This window comes from Micropterus salmoides, unplaced genomic scaffold, assembly GCF_014851395.1.
Source record: "Micropterus salmoides isolate LMB-PRFRI ecotype aquatic unplaced genomic scaffold, ASM1485139v1 Ms_hic_scaffold_11, whole genome shotgun sequence".
In the NCBI taxonomy this organism is placed as follows: Eukaryota; Metazoa; Chordata; class Actinopteri; order Centrarchiformes; family Centrarchidae; genus Micropterus; species Micropterus salmoides.
The window spans coordinates 17,538,335-17,558,543 of NW_024040152.1; the positions used below are offsets into that span (position 1 = coordinate 17,538,335).

The 20,209-nt window shown below is 43.7% G+C and overlaps 1 protein-coding gene and 1 non-coding gene across 3 annotated transcripts; one reads left to right on the forward strand and one right to left on the reverse strand.

Annotated features, from left to right (window-relative positions):
• Nucleotides 1–20,161, reverse strand: invs (inversin). 2 transcript variants are annotated; one of them, XM_038711539.1, is made up of 19 exons: nucleotides 20,043–20,161; nucleotides 19,379–19,485; nucleotides 13,313–13,412; nucleotides 12,277–12,440; nucleotides 10,810–10,983; nucleotides 10,035–10,202; nucleotides 9,685–9,865; nucleotides 8,763–8,872; nucleotides 8,147–8,318; nucleotides 7,227–7,382; nucleotides 7,004–7,125; nucleotides 6,393–6,500; nucleotides 6,179–6,285; nucleotides 5,863–6,072; nucleotides 4,931–5,142; nucleotides 4,144–4,729; nucleotides 3,452–3,603; nucleotides 780–866; nucleotides 1–697 (listed from the first exon to the last, which is right to left on the reverse strand). In XM_038711539.1, exons 2-19 carry the CDS (start codon nucleotides 19,379–19,381, stop codon nucleotides 582–584), a joined length of 2,928 nt encoding a protein of 975 aa, XP_038567467.1. In that variant the 5' UTR covers nucleotides 19,382–19,485; nucleotides 20,043–20,161; the 3' UTR covers nucleotides 1–581. The 2 variants fall into 2 exon arrangements, with proteins under 2 accessions (XP_038567467.1, XP_038567466.1); XM_038711538.1 differs by having other exon boundaries at nucleotides 12,277–12,443.
• trnat-ugu lies at nucleotides 1,070–1,142 on the forward strand. The gene has a single exon. It is a non-coding gene; the product is annotated as a tRNA-Thr (tRNA).
• Nucleotides 20,162–20,209: the final 48 nt, after the last annotated feature.

A 20,209-nucleotide genomic window follows, 5' to 3' on the forward strand; every position in this document is an offset into this window, starting at 1 on the left:
TTTTGTGTCAATTTTTTGTTTTATTTTTTATAACAGAAACATTGAGGTATATATCTAAAATTACACAATATGGATTATTTTTGTGCAAATGCATATTAAAGTAAATAAAAACAGCATAGTTAAGAAATACACCACTCTCTTGAAAGGGAAAGGACTTAACTGTGTGTGTGTGTGTGTGTGTGTGTGTGTGTGTGCGTGCACGTGTGTGCGTGCGTGCATGCGTGCGCATCTGTGGCTGCAGGTGGGCTATCTGTATGACCGGCTGTTGATAGACTGCCTCATTCTCCACAACAGGAGGAAAGGTTATCTCAGTGTGTGTGCGAGAGCGATGGAGAACGAGAGAGATGGCATGTGTGTGTGTATGTGTTCCTTCCACAATGGATGAAAGGTTATCTTTTACACACACCATTTCTGTAGACTTAACCCCACCCTGTGAGGTCATGGCTCTGATGTCATTTGGCTTAATTTTAGAAAGCTTGGCACCTTGAACGAACAATGTGTATAGTAATTCTATAGTGGTGAGGCCACCAGCCAGCTGAGAAAACATCAAAGAACACAAGTGTGTATGTGTGTGTGTGGCTTCAATGTTTTCCCCGGCCTCTGGTCCCCTGTCCAGCACTATGCGGTCTCAGGTGGTAAGAGAACTGCTTGGCTTGATTCATGGCGTCGGTCAGGTGCACGCAGTCTATACTGCTCACTGTAAAACAAGCACATAAAATGACCTTTTAGAGACTTTAAGTTTGTTCAAACTGCTTGTTTGTGTATGCACACGCACTTACACTGGCTCTGGGTGCGTAAAGGCACGTCCAGGAGCAGCTGAGACTCAGAGCCCCGAAGTGAACGCCCTCGTCTGGCCATAGAGTTGCCTAAAGGACAGTAAAGGAAAATGTTTGGATGATATCTTCATTTAAGTTTGTAGCTACATCCTACTAACAGTTTCAATCAGCTGGCGCTGCATAGCAAACCCCAGGACACTCCTGTAACTGGTTGAGCCAGTCAGATTCCACACCCATGGCTGTTTTTGGTGTAGCCTTTATATTGCTGCTTGGATGATGCTGTAGTTAACAAAGGCTCTATAGCTCAGTGGTTAGAGCACTGGTCTTGTAAACCAGGGGTCGTGAGTTCAAACCTCACTGGAGCCTTAATTATTATCATTTTTATCATATTTAGTGGCTTTAATTATTAGTAAAAAAAATCCAATGTATTAAGGGAACTACTTGTCTCTGATTACTGACACTTACAGGTAGTCTACAAGAGGTAGTTCAGATTCAGTATTGTTAACATGTTTTATTCAGAATTATTTTAATATTTTTTAAATATTATTTTCTGCTGCAGTGCAATGGAAGACTCTGTCGACATGTTTAAAGTAGATCACATCTGAGAGCTTAAAAAAATGGTTTCTTGGTTGCTTGTTTAATGTAAAAGAGTGCCTGAAACATGTAAGCGTTGCCTCTCTGCCTTAGTATGTGTAATTGTGTACTGTTGGAGGAGCACAGTGGCAATAAATAATTAAATTTTACTGTGCTCTTAGTGCAGAGGTATAACATGTTTTAAATCAACTAATGAATCAAACTTGCACACAGAAATGCTTTGGCACATGTAGTTTTGTTATCTGTGATGTAAAAAGAATTGTCTCTCTCCGTGTGTTGCTACAGATCTTAGAGATGCATTTCAGATAAAATAATTAACAGGCAATTTAAAAATGGTTTATGATGATTAAACGGAGCAATGTGACCCAGTCCAGAGTTGTGCGTCAAATGTCTGAATACGTCTCATAAAAACAGCAGTGCGAGAACGAGTCTCGTGTGTGTGTGTGTGTGTGTGTGTGTGTGTGTGTGTGTGTGTGTGTGGCACAGTGTCTGGGTTTATGTGTGTGTGTTTAGCAGATTGTTCTACGCAGTCGTCTGACATTCCCCCTGACAGCTCTGAACTTTTCACAGTGCCAGGACTGACAGAGAGCGAGAAGGATAGAAAGAGAGGGAGGAGGGTGAGGTGAGGTGAAAAGGGGGAGGGGAAAACCACGTCAGAAGGTTGGATTGGGTTGGAGTGAGGAGTTTGGAGACGGCGTGTGCACTTGTATGTTTTGGCCCAGCGAGGTTTCTGCCCGTTCTCCCATCATCACCTGGTGATGTGTGATGAAGGTCAGGGCTGTCTGTGGGCCGATACCCTACCATAGGTTCCACATAGCCAACCAGGCTGATACTGTTCTGATATGTGGACTGAAGCGTCACTCGAACATTTACATGAGTTCCTGCTCCCAGAGTTAGTCACATACAGCGTGTTCTACAACGGTATGACAACCATCCTGACTTCCAGCTTCTTCTTCAATCTGTTTCCATAAAATTTAAGAGCTTTGAGCAATTGGGATAGAAAAGCTCCCACCTCAAAGGGTAAATCAACTCAGGAACGTGGGGCTGGAAACAGCTACTTTCACACTCTCTGTAGGTTACAACTTAAGAAAATTCTGCACACCCAAACCAATATAGGCTTTGACATCACTGACACACAGTATGCTTGAAAGTTTCAGCCTATTGGGAGCAGTGCAGCAGCTTTTTTCAGCCACAAGTGATTCACAGGTGGTTTACCATCAAAAGGATACGGCTGGTCATATCCTACATTCTATATATTTCATCAGCAAATCCCATGAAAAGACAAAAGGCCACAGTGCATCAGTTCATCTCCCAGTAATTTCCAACATCCTTACCCTGTCTGTGGCCCACTCCAAGATCATTTGTTCCCATTGAGGACATAATCGTTACAAATATAAACCAGAGTAAATGGTGCATTTGTTGAAGACTATTTTTAGGTGCACTAGCTAGTAATTAATGTATGACAGTGGGACAGTGAATGTGTAATAAACTACAGTGCCCAAGTGTTTTTGGACAACAATGGATCTCAATGACTCAGAGGAATACGCTATTGAAGAATCTGGCTAAACTGTGTTTTCATGAGAATTGTTTAAAATAAATAATACAACCAGATAAATTGCTTTAAGATGCGGCCACATTTGCATATTGTCCCTACCCATATTTACTTCTTCTCTTGTTCACTTCGGTTGAAGCCCATGTGACAAATTTAAGCTTGGGCTTAAGAGTTTCCTGCTTTGGTTTCAGCTCCAGCCGACAGAGTCACAGCTCAGACTTCAGGTTTGTTCAATTTTGACCTGCACATTTGCAGTCAAGCTGATGGGAACCACACTTTACACAATTACACCATTGGTAGTATAATTTCACTACCAGACATACAAAGCATCGCTCTCAAGTTTTAGTTGAATGGTTCAGGAGGGGTATGTGTGGTTCGCGATGGGGCTCTACTGGGGAAAGGGTGTGGGGTCCTTCCATATGATGTCTTGTTTTTTTCTTTCTGTGTAAGTGGAATTTTGTTATTTTGTAAGCTTTATTATGTTGTTGTTTGTTATACACATATATTATAAAGCAAAAAAAAAGCTCACCATAGATACTTTGTAGCACTGAGCTCTTTCTCGTTGACGGTTTAGTGGGTTGAGCTCGGATTTCCATCTTCTTCCTGTTTTGGGCGTGGTTTGAATCACCTGACTCCACCTCTTCGCGGGCCCTTACCTCTCTCCGTCTGTGTGCGTGGAACCTGCAAAAACACATTCATGCAAGCGCATACAAGTGCATGTCGTTCAATAATCAAACAAAAAAATCTCAGACTGCGTTCAAAGGTCTAAAAGCTGGCAAGTCCTCACACTAATAAACTAAGCATAAACAAAGTAAACAGAGTTTATTCAAGGCAGTTAATAGGCAGCACATACAGAATATAATTGTGTAGCTGAATGGAAACAGTGGGCCTCCTGCAGCGGACTGGCAGCCTCTAAGAGAAACACAAGCAAAGAGAGGCTGCTGGTAGCTATTAGAGCAACACATCTGAACTTTTAGCCTCTTGTTAAACCAGTATGAAAGCTCTAGATTATACCCCGTCTGTCCCCTGCCTACTTGTCTCACCCATCTCCCACGCTCTCCCCCCACAGCTCAAGTGTTGATGGCATCCAGACTGAACATGGGGGAGGACGGCACATGTGGGCACCACATGGCATTGCCAATCTCCCACAGCCAGATAAGCTCCTGCTACTGAACACCCTTTCGGGTACAAACACAAGTGCACACACACATGTAAACTCACCTTCGCCAAGCTCGCTGGATGATGCGCGCAGCCTCGTTGCTTGTGCTATGCTGCTCTTTGTTGTGCTCCCTGTGTGTGTGTGTTGGGATAGGTGCATGTGTGGCAGACTGAGTCTTTCTTGAAGGGCTTTTGTGGTCTAAAGATGAACTACTTCTTAATGAGGGAGTGTGAGTTTGGTCTTTGGTGGTGACCTTTTCTGAAGTCTGCTCCTTGTGGTTTCTGTGCTTTTGTGGAGAGGTGCGAGCATCAGTCTTACCGGAGGCAGTCTGCACATGTGTCATGTGAGCATCTCTCTTTTTTAGAGGGATGCATTCTCTTGTAATAGTGTCAGTTTGGTCCGTCGTAGAGACGCTTGTGGAAGGAGTGTTTGAGGAAAGTCTTTCCCTGCCTTTGGGCATGGAGGGGGGTCTGGGTTTGAGGCTGGGTGGCTGGCTGCAGCTGGCAGGAGAGAGAAGTTCCTTCAGCCTGGTGGTGTGGGAAGCACCGGGCACTGTGTCACCGGTCACATGACAGTGGCGGCTCGAAGCATCAGGAACCTCATGTGGTTCAGCTGCTTTACTTTTTCTGGAGAATCTGTTCTTGTGTACTGGTGAGTGAAATAAAGAGAAAAGAAAAGGAAACATGAGATATACAAAAGATTTTGTGCAAAATGTTTCTGCTTTGTGTGTGTTTACTTGCGGGAATGCTGTTTTTTATTTCAAGAAAATATTTATCTTTGAGTTTCAAGTTTGACAACCCACTAGACATACATTCAAACCATCATTAGCCTATTTCTGCACATTTGTACCTTTGTGTCTCTCCTCTTTGCTCTTAGTGCGTTCAGCTTTTGATGATTTCTTTGTTTCAACCACCGAGTCATTCATGGACAAGTCCTCTAGAATGTTCACTAAGGAGAGCTTTTCCTGCTCTGTTCTCACCAGAGGGACCCTCCGTTTCTCATCAGCGGCCACAGACACTTGCTGTACAGCTTCTCTCCTCCTCAGTTCCTCCTCTCGCTTCCTGAACACAAAGAAAAGCAGTGGGATCTGAGTTTGTTTTAAATGTATGGACATTGACATGGACAGAGAGATCAAAACATTGTGTTCAGATGAGAATATTAAATATTACATATATTTTAGTTATACTAATGCACCATCAAGTGTGCAAATAAAAAATGACCACTTCACACAGGCGAAAGTGCAACTTTCTGGTTCATGCCAAGACAATAAAAAGTACTCTTTCTGTGCAAAGACAGTTTTTTAGTTGTGGAGTAATAAATATTTCATGCATTTGGTCACAACTTGGGGGCAATCTAATACGAAGAAAAGATGCCGTACAATAGATTACTTTGTAAGAAAAACATCTCATAAAAGACTTATGTTTCAATAAAACTGCATGCTTGAAATAACAAGAAGTCAATGTGCCCTCCTAAAACAAATTTGCCTCTCAAAAGCAATATGTACGACAGAATAAAGGTGAGACTGGTGAACAAATGACAAAACAGAGAGCTAGCCAGAAGAGAGAGACAGCGGGAAGACTGATGTGTGTGCGGGGATGACAGAGAGAAAGATAGATATGGAGAGAGTGTGACTCTTCCTATATGGGCGAGAAGAGGAAGACAGAGACAAATATTGAAGACAGAAACAGGAGTGAGTGATGAATGGCTGAGGCTTCAGTACATGTGTCTCTTTCTACGCACACAAACATGTGAGTATGTATCTGTGTGTGCTCATCTCTCACTTGGCTGCATCCTTGCGCAGCTGCTCATGCCTCATGAGGAGCTGCTTTCTCTCCTTGAAGGCCTTGCGGACGGTGTAGCCCTTGTAGACGGCCTGGATGGAGGCAGCAGCGATGTCCTGGATGGCTGCGATTGACAGAGCACCATGCTCCAGCATGAACTGAGTCACCTCACTGTGCCCCCCCAGCAGAGCGTAGTCCAAAGGGGTGTATCTGCAAACCACGGACACCAGTGTCATTCATAAATCTGTTTTCCAGCTTCTACCTCCCTGTCTCCACACCTCCAGTTCCTCCATCTCTCGACTAGCTCTGTCCTCACCTCTCCTCAGTGTGCTCCATGTGATTAGGAAAGGCATTGTAGCCCAGTAGCAGTTTCACAGCGTCCAGGTAGCCATTGTTACACGACCAGTGTAGAGCAGTCCGCCCCTGTGCAACCATAAAAAGAGCACCCATTCAAACTATAGCTGTGTTCAAAGTTTCAGATAACATACAGATGTGTGGATGCATTCATGAACGTTTGAGCAGATTTCTACCTCTTTATCTTGTATGTTTGGATCAGCATTGTTCTCCATGAGAACAGCCATGCAGGTGATGTAGCCGCCATAAGCAGCACACTGCAGAGGAGTCCGTCCTGCTTGGTCCTGCCCAGCAGAAGTTTAAATATTTAACAGTCTGGTGCAGAACAATTAAATGAGTAGCTAAGGATTAATGAGGCTGATCCTGATTTTATCCTCACTGCTTGTGAAACAGTGCAGTGGAATAATTAATATTTGATTCATATTGGACCCACCACTTCAGATGTGCAACTAATTTTTGTTGCAATCAATGGGGGACAACAATCCTTGTTTAGTGGATCGAAAGCCTTCCGCGGTGCAGCCAAAGCTAACATGATGCTAGATTTAAAATGACCTCCCAGGTTTGTTACAACAGACTGTTGTATCATGTTAGCTTTGGCTAAACTTTGGAGATCTTCTTGTGCATGAAACAAGGATTGTGGATGGAAAGCTAGAGCTGCACAGCCCAGAGACGGATAGGGATAGGATGAAACTTCCCTATTTACTATGTAAAACTATGGAGTAATGACTATTAAATAGGGATTTAAAGATCCTGTTTCTGTGTATGTTTTGAGTGTGTGCATTCATACCTGTACATTGGGACTAATCCCATTCTCCATCAGTATCTGGCAGACCTCAGCATTCCCTCCCAGAGCTGCCCAGTGCAGAGCAGTGTGACCATCCACGTCTACCAGGTCCACGTGTGCAGAACCTTTATTCATTACACTGACATTTCAGTTGAGGCATTTAACTGACACACAGAAATGTGTAGTAATACTTACTGTACATACTGTATGTACCAACTGTACCCACCTTTGATGAGTGTGAGAATGACATCTCTGTGTCCCATCTCGCAAGCGCGAAACAGCGGCGTGTGTTTCATCACATCCAGAGAGTCGACCATCGCTCCCCTCTCCAACAGCAGCTTCACTGTGCTCACATGGCCTGACAGGGAGGCCGCATGGAGTGCTGTGTGAACACGCACATATATATGTAAAAAAAACTACCCCGAGAAAAGAATATGAGGCTCTTCCCTCATCTGCCTCTTCTTTGTTCATTCTTCCCCTATACTGTCGCTCCTCTCTGGGCTGTGGCTAAAGCCCAGTCAATGGAGGGTTAAACCAACACAGACATTTAATGAGGAGCAATATACTTAAACCTCCTTGTGGCTCCCCCTCCGTCCCCTCTCTCCAGTCCCCAGACAGTACAGACTAGAGTCAAGTGCATAGAAGTGATCTGGGCACCAGTCAGCTCCACTGCCCTTCACACCGTCTCATTAGCATGACTCAACCGTTGCATGTTATGCATGCATAAGCAATGACCGCCTGGCTGAGCAGAGGGGCTATTGCCATGGAGATTATAAGTCCAAAAAGCGCCGGGGGTCAGAGAGTGGCAATAAGTTGTGTGTGTGTGTGTGTGCGTGCGTGTGGCAATAAATTGTGTGTGTGCTCATCAGAGGACAGTGCTGGCAGTGGTGGGAGTCTATTCAGCGAGCTCACACTAATTTTGCTGACACTATCACTTCACTCTCTCTCTCTCAGCCTCACAGTCTCTCTAGCACCTTGGGGGAAATCCCCTGTGACATCATCATCCCTAGCCTAAAACAAGAAGCAGGCCACACACAAACAGAACAAGGATAAAAGTGTGTGTGTGTGTGTGTGTGTACAGTATTGGGAAGAGTAGGGGGTGCGGGTCAAAGCCTCGTTTTCCGCTCTGATTTCTCAGGCACTCACCTGTGCCTCCGTACTTGTCGGCCATGTTGATGTCAATTTGAGGGGTGAGGGCCAGCATGGTGCGGATTACATCGTCACTGCCTTTCCCAGCGGCCCACATAAAGGCCGTCCTCCCCTCCAGATCGGGTTCATCCTTCACAGATGGGTGAGACAGAAACACACCCACTGTCTCCTACTCACCGCACATACATACAGAAGACCATTATTTCAGCTTAATTTAGTATTTTGGGCGGTATGAAAAGGGAGACATTAAATCACACATTTAAAGGATTAATGTGCATAGTTCTACATGACTAGGCAACATCAAACTTGGGACAAACTAATAAAATAAATCTGTAGATTATCATTAATAAAATCACTCCATGTCAAACTGTATACAAATTAAAATAGTAAACATATATTTCCAAATTCCCCATAAACTATAATTTGACCTTGACAATCAAGCATGTAAAATCATAATAATAATTTGCCTTTATAAGACAGCATTTTCAAGGATGCCGAACATGCAGGATGAGACAGCTTTATTTCATCATAATAAATATTGTATTTTGGATAAAGATGCTTGATGCTGACTCAGCAGGTTTTCAAGCTTTGTGTGTGAGTGTGCATGACTCACAGCATTGTTGCTCTGAGCACCATAATGCAGAGGTGTTGCTCCTTGGCTGTCTGAGGGAATAGTGCCTGATGTGTTTCTCTCCAACAGTATGTGGACGATTCTTGCGTGGCCTGAAAAACACATGTTTTCCATTAGTGGGATGTACGGGTGAGAGATAAGGACAAGGATACACGATAAGGATCTGGGATAATTGCTCACCTTTTTTTAGTTAACTAAAACTGTTAACAGAAAGAAGCCAAAAAAAGTACATCACCTCAACAGAAGTCCACTCTCACAATTTATATAATTACTAACCACTGTGTTTCATTGTGTGATGCTATACAGGTTGTAATAAACCCAAAGAAACAACAAGAGTCAACAGCTTTGCTAGAGGCTCTGTGATGCTGCTCTTGGGCACAGTGGTGCTTTGAGCTGAAATTCTAATGTCAACATGCTAACGTTGACCAGGTATAATGTTTACCATGTTTACCATCTTAGTTTAGGGTGTTAGCATGCTAACATTTGCTAATTTGCACTGAAGTACAGCTGAGGCTGTCAGCTGAAACAAAAGGAAAAGTGAGGGGATCATCAAAGTCAGTAGGATTCATCCTCTGGTTACCATGAACATCTGTACAAAATGGCAATGTATCTGATAGTTGTTGAGATATTTTAGTCTGGATTAAAGTGGTGGGCTGACAGACAGACCATCAAACAAAATTGCATTCCCTAGAGCCAGGCTCTATATATATAAAATAAATAAAACATAATCTTATCATGGGGGTAATAACTCGTCTATTTTGGCTTTGATTCAGCTAACCAGTGTAAAACTTGTTCTCATTGGAATTTTGTTTTTAGGGGAAAGTGGTTGTAATTTTCCACAAAGCCTGAAATCCTTCATTCACAGTGTGCAGCGTTCATTCGGGCTGCAGTAGGTCACACCCACCGAGAAGAGCTGCCCAGTGCAGCGGTGTTCTGAAGAGGTTATCATAAGCTGTCACATTACAGCCCTCGTAGGACGTCAGCACCTCCACCACTGCCTCATTACCGTCTGCAACGGCAAAGTGCAGGGGAGTCCGCCCCTCATAGTCCTGCCAGTTTAACAGGGACTCAGTTGGCGCTGCCTCCTTCTCACACACACACACACGCACGCACACACACATACACATACACACACACACATACAAGACAACCACAGAAAAGAAAAACATGCAGACTGACAGGTGAGGATGGAGGATGATGATGACAAATTTAGTCAGTGAGTGTGTGTGTTTGTGTGTGTGCAATAGTGTGTACCAGTATACAGCGGACGGTTTGTGTAGCGCTGGGCTCCTGACTGTGCGCTGCCCAGTGCAGAGGGATCTTGCCCTCACTGTCTGGGATGCCAATGTTGGAATCATGCTTGATCAGAAGGCGAACGTGTTCTGGTCGGTTATAAAACGCTGACCAGTGGAGAGCAGTTTGCTGTACAAATAGAAAGTGGGACAGAGAGAGATGAAAAGGAAGAGGCAAAGATGATGGATGAGTTTAAAATAGAGGCAGCCATTGTAACACGAGGTTTGAGGTTTCCATTTAGGCTCAAAAAATTACTCCACTTTGACATGGGGAGGAAATATGAGGGCAATGTGCTACACAAAGATCATATTGAAGATCATGCCTCCGTGACGGCTACTGAGCTATTCTGAGATATGCAGAAACCACTGTCATCTGACATGATGATGCATATTGGATTATTACAAAACGAACTACTGATGTCAGATACACATCAGCTCCAGAAGAGAGAGGAGACTGTGTGTTTGTATGTTTGTGGTCTTATCAGTAGGACACAGGACAAAGCCACAGATTGTTAAATTGTTCACTGCTGTGTGTGTGCCTCTCGGGGGGTTCATGCGTGTATGACCTCAAATTCCTGCTGCTTCTAACGAACTGTCTTCAGTCAGTCAGTTATCTCTTTACAGGTTATTGGTCAGACGCCCAGACAGGCTGGTTTCTAACGGAGGACAAACTGTGGGCAGCTGGGAAGACAAACAATCTTCCAACAACTTATTTGTGTGTGTCTGTACTGTAGTACCTTGTTCTTGTCTTGCGTATCAACCTCTCCAGGTCCAATATGTTTGAGTAGCAGGGCGAGGGCTTTTTGGGAGGGGTGTCGGGTGGCCAGGTGGAGCGGGGTCATCTCCTCTAAATCTTTCTGCAGCCAGTTAGCACGCCTGGACAGCAGCAGCTTCAGGAATCGCACATTCCCCTGCAATGAACATGTACAAAAAAAACCCAAATTGTGCTAAATATTATCTCAGAAATCACCAACTCTCCTTGATATTAGTCATGAACCAGCAGCAATGACACACACACTCCCACACACACAGACTCCCCAGGCGTTTAGCTGTGTCTGGTTCAATCCACAGGTCATCCATCTTCGTTTGCGCCTCCTGCCTCTCTGTTCAGCGTCTGTGATGAGCTGTTAAACAGTAAACAGCGGCTCTGCAGCCTGACAGAGCCACCACTCTCTGCCTGTCATCCCCTCCACATCATCATCCTCAAGTTTTGGTCTCAGCGTTTCTCCACCAGGCCGTGGGGTGATGTATTGTGCAACAGCTGTCGCTCATCAGCGTGGTGTGTGTGTGTTTGTGTCCATGCCGGCATGACTGTGTACACGTGTGAGAATATTTTGTATATTTGCCATCCTGTGACCACAAATCCACAGTCTGACAGATCTATCTTGTGTGTGAGCATGCATCTAGACTGTGTGTGTGTGTGTGTTCCCATCCTCCCTATTCTCAGTCCAATTAGATCGGTAATCCCTGGCCTCTCTCCCTGTCTCAGCCATTTATTGATCAGATGTCAACGAGACAGGGCTTCCCATCACTAGCATCCCCCAACACACACACACACACACACGTGCACACACACTCCCTATCTACTAGACAGACCCCAATAACCTATTACCTCCCCTCTTTCTTCAATGATATGATGATTCTGTATCAGCACACTCCCATAAAAGTAGGCACAGACACATAACTGAGTTGTAAAGGGATATCATTAGTGCCACATCCTACTGTTCCCCTGCCACATCCCTTTAGAGTGAACACACCACCCTGTCTAGAGGTGTCCTCATTAACATTGTCTCCTCAGACTGTTCCTCAGTCTTTAATGAAGTTTACAGAACATTCAGCTCCTCTTTTTTTTTTTTTTCAGTGTCAAAAATGGGCTTTCGCCATGCAGAAAAATTGTTTATTTACAGGAATGTGTATAAGTGAAACTCATAGCTACAATGTGTGTGTAGCAGGATTATACCCCCCCCAAAAGCCCTAAGGCCATAACTATAGCCACTAGGGGGCACTGGCTTCCTACTGGAGTTTATCGACTATGGAATTGCCATTAAACCTCAGATCAGACCTAATCTTCATATTCCACTTTTATAAATCCACCCCTTATCAGTTCTTCTGAAATAAACTTAACCACAAAAAGGGGCTGACATATGTGTGACAGTCAACATTTGTGTGTACTTCAGTGTACGTCTGTGTCAGGATGCCCATACCTTCTGGGCGGCAAGGTGCAAAGCGGCGCGCTGGCTGTGATCGGTCTTGTTGACCGAGGCTCCGGCCTTTAGCAGAATCTCTGCACAATCCAGGCGGTCAGCCAGCACACAGTACATCAAAGGGGTCCGGCCAAACTGGTCCTCACGGTCCCGCAGCGAGGGATCTGCTACACACAAGGACACATACAACAAACACAGTTTGAAGGTTTAAGTCAGAGGGTAAGCATTAATAGTGAAGATTTGGGTCAATATGCGTTGTATTCAGTTCAACAAACAGAAAGGCTTTTGATGGAATATGTTATAAACTGTTTTTAAACGGCAACTCCTTGTACTTAAAATGCAGTCTTTTACTGCTTCAGTTTAATAGGAGTTCCACTTCCACTTTTCTAAATAAGTCAGAGCAGCTGGAACCCCAGATGGAAATACTTTAACATTGATAAGCTGGAGGACCACATCGCCTCCTTGCGAAGAGTAACATAAATGGCACTGATCATTTGATGCTATTTTTCACCACACATTTCAATTTTGTATTCAAGTTTAAATCTCAAAATGGCTTAATGTCCAGATAATGACAGCACTTTTGCAGAAGTCTGGACCATCCTTTAGCAGAGGGGCCGCAGTTCCAGCTTCCATGCTGATGAGCACCAGCTCTGCTGTACCTTCTCCAAAACTCCTACCAGCTGCTGCAACTGACCCTGCACTCTCACTTCCCTACAAATGGGGCCAATATAAAGAAGTGTTCCTGATAGAAATCAATAAAGCACCACATTACTACAGATTAATATGAACTGAACCCTGTGTGTTTGGGGTGTTTTGGTGGCCTAGGCCCTAGGGGTTAAGACGCACATGATATAACCGCATTGACCCTGTTTCAATTTCCAAGAACCTTTCTTGAATGTTATATCCTTCTCTCTCCCAATGTGTTCCCTCTCTGTTTTACAACAGTCACTGTCCAACATTAAACTTGTGTGATGCAGGTGATGTAGTGAATAAACCTGTAATATGTCTAGAGGCTGACTGGTTGTGTGCTAACTACCTGTGATGAGTTTGAGAAGGGCGCTCCTATCTCCATTGACAGCTGCAGCATGGACCTGCGAGCCCAGAGAGGCAGGTCCTGGGCTAGACATCGCTGAGGCCTGCAACACAAGCAGATAGAAGGTCACAACTCAACCTGCAGCAACTTGCACTCAACTTACTTATCAAGTATTTAATACGGTGGTGACATTAAGCTGAATCTGGACAGTTTCCTTACCATTCATTGTCCTGCAAGCACACCCCACAACTGGATATAGTTGCGCTTCAGTAGCTCACGTCATATTATATGCCATAAAAGCTATGTTTAAATGGCAACTACTAATGAAATCACTTCAACATCTTCCACAAACATCGATCACATTTCAAGCAGATAACACACACCTGATTCTCCGTTCATTTTCAACATCACAATGAAACAGATACTTCCCAATGTTGGCCTACAGTAGGTAGTGTGTGTGTGTGTGTGTGTGTGTGTGTGTGTGTGTGTGCATACTTGTATGTGTGTGTGTGTGTGTGTGTGTGTGTGTGTGTGTGTGTGTGTGTGTGTGTGTGTGTGTGTGTGTGTGTGTGTGTCTGCTCCTGCTGAGGGGGCTAAATCTCTTCCTGGCCCCACTTACCCAGAGCCCAGTGAAAGCTGGGTAATCTGCAGACAGGAAGCAGCTGGGGAGGGGGAGACCCTGTGTGAGCGTGTAAGAGGGGGGTCTCTCTTCATGTCTTATTCATGTCTCATTAATACTGCAGCATACCTTGCTGTGTGGGTGTGTGTGTGTGCGCGTGTGTGTGTGTGTGTGGGAGGGTTTAGAGATGTGGGACAAGCCCTGCGGGGCACAACAGAGAAATCAATTATTGCCCCTAAACACATAAACGCTGGAGGCACAAACTCGTGCCACAATCTGAGATTTCTCCAAGACATTTTCATTAACAGTCACATGAATAAATCTGATTCACTACTTATGAAACTTGCAGTATAAAGAGGTTCTATGCAATACAACTGATGGGAAATATTGATAAAGTTTAAGCAGGCTGATTACTTCTGTCACAGTCTTGAGAACTTTTTAACTCTTGGTAAGAAAACTGAATGAAGGGAGGAGAGAATACTCTGGTGTCCTCCATCCTTCCTTCTCATCCCCCTCTTCCTCCCTGCCATCGCCTCATAAACAGTGCTCTTATAGACACTGCGTGCAGCATGGCAATTACCCATCATGCTCGCTGCTTTCTCACGCTCTGCCAGGTAGTGGCGGAGACTTAATACAGGTTCGTTAATACATTTACAGCAAAGTAGGGCTATGTGAGCATAAAGGAGGATGGGAGGGAGAGATGATAGGTGCGTAACATAAAGGTGTGTGTGTGTGAACATAGATGTGTGTGTGTGTTTGTGTGTCAGTGTTTGTGTGTGTTTGGCACATGTGCCATGTCATGGGAAGTTATTTTCCGTGAGAGAGAGTTTTTACAGGGGCTTTACCAAAATCAACCACAAACATCTCTAAACATCTCTAATTTAGAGTGATTACTCAGTCAGTAATGCACGTGCATGCGCACATACACAAACACAGTCTGCAGATGCTAATATTTAACACATGCGGAAATAGCAGAGATGCCATAGTCGCACTTTCAGAAAGAGTAATATCATGATTATGATGTTGACATCCTCTTACACAGATGACTAAATGAGACAATCTCATATTCGCTGTGCTTCTTTTCAAGTTCAAAACTTTTAATTTTTTCTGCATTTTTGGAGTCAATATGAAAGCCCCCAGCTGCCACAATAAAATACAGATATAAAATGATTTGTAAATAATCTCGGACTATAATAAAAATATCATAATTTGACCAAACACATGAGGGACACAAGTCAATATCTGAATCTATGTGAGGGACATTCATATCGCCAAAAGAACAGGCAATTAGAGTTTCACGAGGGCCTGAGTGTTTTGGAAACACCTACGGTGCATCCAAATTTGGCTAAAAAGGCTTTTGCAATGCAGTGTCTGAAATCAAACAAAGGAGGGTGTAAAAACAACACTAGGTCCTGTTGAGAGGTTTGGAGTGGTCTCATTTAGCCATTCATATGTGTTCCTCAGGGAGCGCTCCACTTGTTAATACGAAGACAATAACTCAGAGTAAACTATTGATCACAGGCTGAGGTCCAGACTAAGTGATTGTGCATCTGTATAAGTATTGATTCATGCTGATGCTGGCATTATTTAGTCTTTATTCATATTCGGCCTCATATAACTGCAGTGAGTTTAACAAAGAGTCCACACCCTCCCACGAAACCTTTCAGCAACACTACAGGAGTGCTGCGCATTTACACACTGCTGCCTCCTCACACACACACACACTGGACGTGTACTGTAACTAACACTTCAATTGATGCTATTGAGACAGACAAGCAAAGAAACCTTAAAGTGAATTAAAGTGTGTGTGTGTGTATACAGCGTGTTTGACTATACGTTTCTCTAGCTGTCTGTCACCGGGAAGGTGTCTGTTTTTGATAGCGGACATAGCTAGGGCATGCTGGGTAAGCAGTGGGGAACAGAGTCTGAACCTGCGGCTTTTATTTCAATTCAAGACAAGCACACACACACACACACACACACACACACACACACACACACACACACACACACACACACACACACACACACACACACACACACACACACACACACACACACACACACACACACACACACACACACATTTTATTTAAGTGTCTCTTTACACAGTTTACACAGTTATGACAGAGTGAGTTTAGGCTCTTAGCCAACATGGGGTTATTATGGATGCCTATACCACCTACATGTTTCCGTGTGTGTCTGTGTGAGGGTGTACCTATGTCTACCTACATAGGAGGTAGAGACTGCGGGGATCAATCCCTGCATTTTGACTGACAGGTAAAGAGGTTGAGGAAGGATAATATCAGCCCACAGGGATGCCCAATCTGTAAAGCCCTATTTCTGGGGGACTTCCTGGTTCCCCAAGGACCAATGAGCTGGCTCCCTCAGCTGGGGGCCGAGCCCTGGGGCACAGCGGGGCCAATCAGCAGGGGGGCAGAAAGCTGAGTGACACATAGATCAGCTAATTTACATCATTACCACAATGCATCCTGACAAATGAGCCCCCAGGGTGTGAGCCAATCACCTGGGAGAGTAATGCAATTAGGCGGGACCACAGCTGTCAATCTCACAACCACGGGGGTCAGGTAGAGAAGCCTATGGCTAAAACACCCCTGCCTGCTGCCTGTCGTTCACACACATCTATATATGCACACACGTATATACACTGTAGAGAGGGAACACACAAATCACTGGTGCTGGTGCAGATACAAAGTGTAGCATGATAGAGGCTGGTTCTCTATCCATCTCCTGAGGGTGGAGGGTAGGAGGGAGTCAGGAAGGGAGGTGGCGTGTGTGACTGCTCGAGGGACACAGAAACTTGTGTCCTCTGAGGAGTTGCACCTGAGCGCAAGTGTGTGCATATGTACATACATCTGGGTGTTTGTGTGTGTTTACATTTGCCCATGTGTTTTTGCCCACCTGGGGCACGGTGTTGTTTAAGCTCGGAGTCTGAGCTGTACACGAGGACTATGACAACAAAAGGCAGGGGGAGGTAAAGTGGTGCAGAGTAGGCCTGTATTTGACTGGCATGTAAGCAAGTCGCTGCTGCTAATGAGGCTTATCTTAGTCTCATTAGGTGTAGTGATATCATACCGGAGCACTCCATTCAGTCGATAGGGTTATGCCCAGCATGTCGTTAATGTTTGTGGTGTGTGTGTGTGTGTGTGTGTGTGTGTGTGAGGGCTGGTCGATGCTGCTGTGACTGGCAGACTGGCAGGCGGTGCTTGAGATTAATCAGAGGCACTAATAACACCCAGTCTAATGCGAGATATTATAAAGAAACACCGCGAAAAACAAACACATAACGTCCACAAGAGTGAGCTGATACAGTCCCTGTCACCTTGTGTGTGGTTCAGGCACCGCTGATGCAACGCTCTGAGAGTTAGGGGAGCTGTGTGTTTTGTGTCATCCCATTATATCACTAATGAGCCGCCCTCGGGTGGGGGAGAGTGGGGGGGTGGGGGGTGACAGCAAGGCGGACAGGAAAAAGACAGATGAATAAAAAGACTGAGAAGAGGAGGGGAGAGCACGAGAAGGGGGAGGGAGACAGAGACCAGCTTGGGGACTTTTCCTCTCCTCCCCTCCATATCCTTTTCCCAACACCTCTGAGTCTAATTGGACTAAAACTGTGATCTAATTAAATGTCCAATTAAAGTGCAGAGAGCAGTGTGCCCACCGGCGAATCAGAGTACAGGGACATAATCAGCTGGAAAAACAAACAAAAAAATCAATGTGAGCAATGCGAATTGGAAGAAGATGGAGAAAACAGAAAAGAGAGTAGAGGGTAAAATGGGGAGGACGGATGGACGGACGAAATCAGAGTGCACTGAGAGCGGTATGGGTGTGTGCTGCATGGCTCTGTGCATTACGTCTTCAGACAAGGTTACTTCACAAAATATTAATACATAAGTGGTTATGGACCAAACTAACTACTCATACCTAGCTTTGACAACACAAAACACAAGAGAATAACAAAGTCAAAGTTTCAAATGTTCTTGTGACATGGAACAATAGGCTGAGTTTGACAGGAGCACTGAAAAAAAGACATCATTATGCTGTGCCTCAATTTGTCAATCTACAAAGAAACATTTTTAATAAATAAAGTCATTATTAGACAAGCGCCAATATTTGCTGGTTAAGACTTCTCAAATGTAAAGTTTCTCTTTGTTTCATATCACTGTAAATTGAACACCTTTGTTTATGACTGGTGGACAAAGCAGTCAATTTGAAGACCTCCCATTTGGCACTGGTAAGTTGTAAAAGGCATCTGTCATTATTATGACTAAACAATCACCTAATCAAAAAAAAGATTTGTTACATTAATGAAGATAGTAATTTGGTGCAGCCCAACTTAAATCATACTTCAGAGTAAATGTTGCAGTAGCTTGTGGCTTCACATAGCTCACTTCTGATAAACAATAGAAGGTTTCTGAGAAGAGTATACACTTTCCAATCAGAATAATGATCCTTATCAAATATTTTAGTATCAGGACTTACACATACATTTGATGTTATGTCGCACAGAAAAGGGTTGCCTTTCGAAGAATCTTCAATTTCCTTTGGTTCTATCTGTCTTATTTAATCTAGATACATGGGAAAGAACAAATTCGGAAATCACACCCATCAAACTCTTTTAGTTTTGGATAATTTTTATGCTTTTCACTTTGATTTAAGTAGATCTCTACACCAATACTTATTTTTCAAGTAAAATATCAGTAAACTTAGTAACACATAGTAGTAACATATACTGTAGGGCTGGGTGACATATTTACATTTGTCATAAGCTACCATAGTAATTGAATTGTGTTTTTATTTTATTTTTATTTGTGATGCACAAGTTTGTTGTCTAATCTAAAAATAAAAGTGAAATACTTGCACCAGAAATTTGTGTTCCACTGTAAAATTGACATTTGCTTATAGTATAATGCAATAAACACAGCATAGACAACTAAAACGTGGTTCCTCATATCTCAACAGATGAAGTGACATACTGTATATCAATATTGGAAGAACATATTCTGGACACTGTGATGTTTTGTACTTTTACAAAAGCATTAACAACTTAACAAGGACAGTTTGCTCCTCTTTCTCTCCATCACTGATATTCAGACAGGGAGAGAGAGAAATCTTCCACTGACTCCATCTGTGAGTTGCTCACACACTGTGAACCCCCTATGGACAGCTTTAGCCCATAAAATATTAATGCTGGGATTCAATTCAACATTCCACCTTAATCTCCTGAACAATTAGGCTGTTTAAGCACACGCAATTAGGTTGGTTACACATAGTCTCAATGGTCTTCACTCTAGAGAGAGAATTACAAACTGGTAGTACAGGGGAGAGACCAAGGTAACCAACAGATACACCCAATAACTACGGGGGAAAAAAGGGATTTAGAAAAGCTAAATTACATCTGGGTAGCTGCTCTCTGTGTGTTGGATTCTCACCATAGCTGCATTAAGGGGGACACTTCAGCAGATGTTTCTCAGTTCAGTGCATCCTTTGTGGGGTATGCACGCACATCCAAGTCCCCTACCTGTCCTGATCCTGGCTCCTGCAGGGGCATAGAAAGAGGATCACTCACATACTGAGACCAGCCCACCTGTTCACACAATTAACTGCCAACATAATACTGCTACTGTACTGATTACATGCAGAGGGGAGGATGCTTCAGAGTTAACATATTCGCGTTCAATCAGTCTTCTCATCTAATCTGATGATAAAGGAAGAATGACATTTTGTGTTTGTTTAAGCTGCAGCTAAACACACACTTTTGCTGGATTTATGGAAGGATTTTGCATAGTTGTGCATCAGAGTAGGATACCTAAAGGTTTTATAACTCACCTCGTTTTGTGTGGCAAAGTATGGTTTTGCTCAATAACATAAAAACGCATTGCTAGATGGTGAAAATGGGTTGAACAGAGTATTGCAAAATGTGGACGAATAGTGATGCAACTCCCCCCTGTTCAGGAGAAATCACTTATGCATAAGCGTACTAAAGAAGTAACGTTACAGACACCAACTGTGTGACTGTTGATTAGTATAACGTTAATGCTACTGTGTTTTAATAAAGTGTTCTTTCCATCCCTCGTTAGTTGGTGTTATATTTACCGTTTGATTTCCTCTTCTCTCAGATGAAAAACCTAGTAAAGTTTTCTTCCAAGTAGTCCCGTTGAATCGCCACCGTCTGACTAAACACTACAACTCCCGTTACTGTTGCAGACCATTACAACACCATGATTGGAGTTTTCCCCACTAACTATATAGCTGTTTTGCTT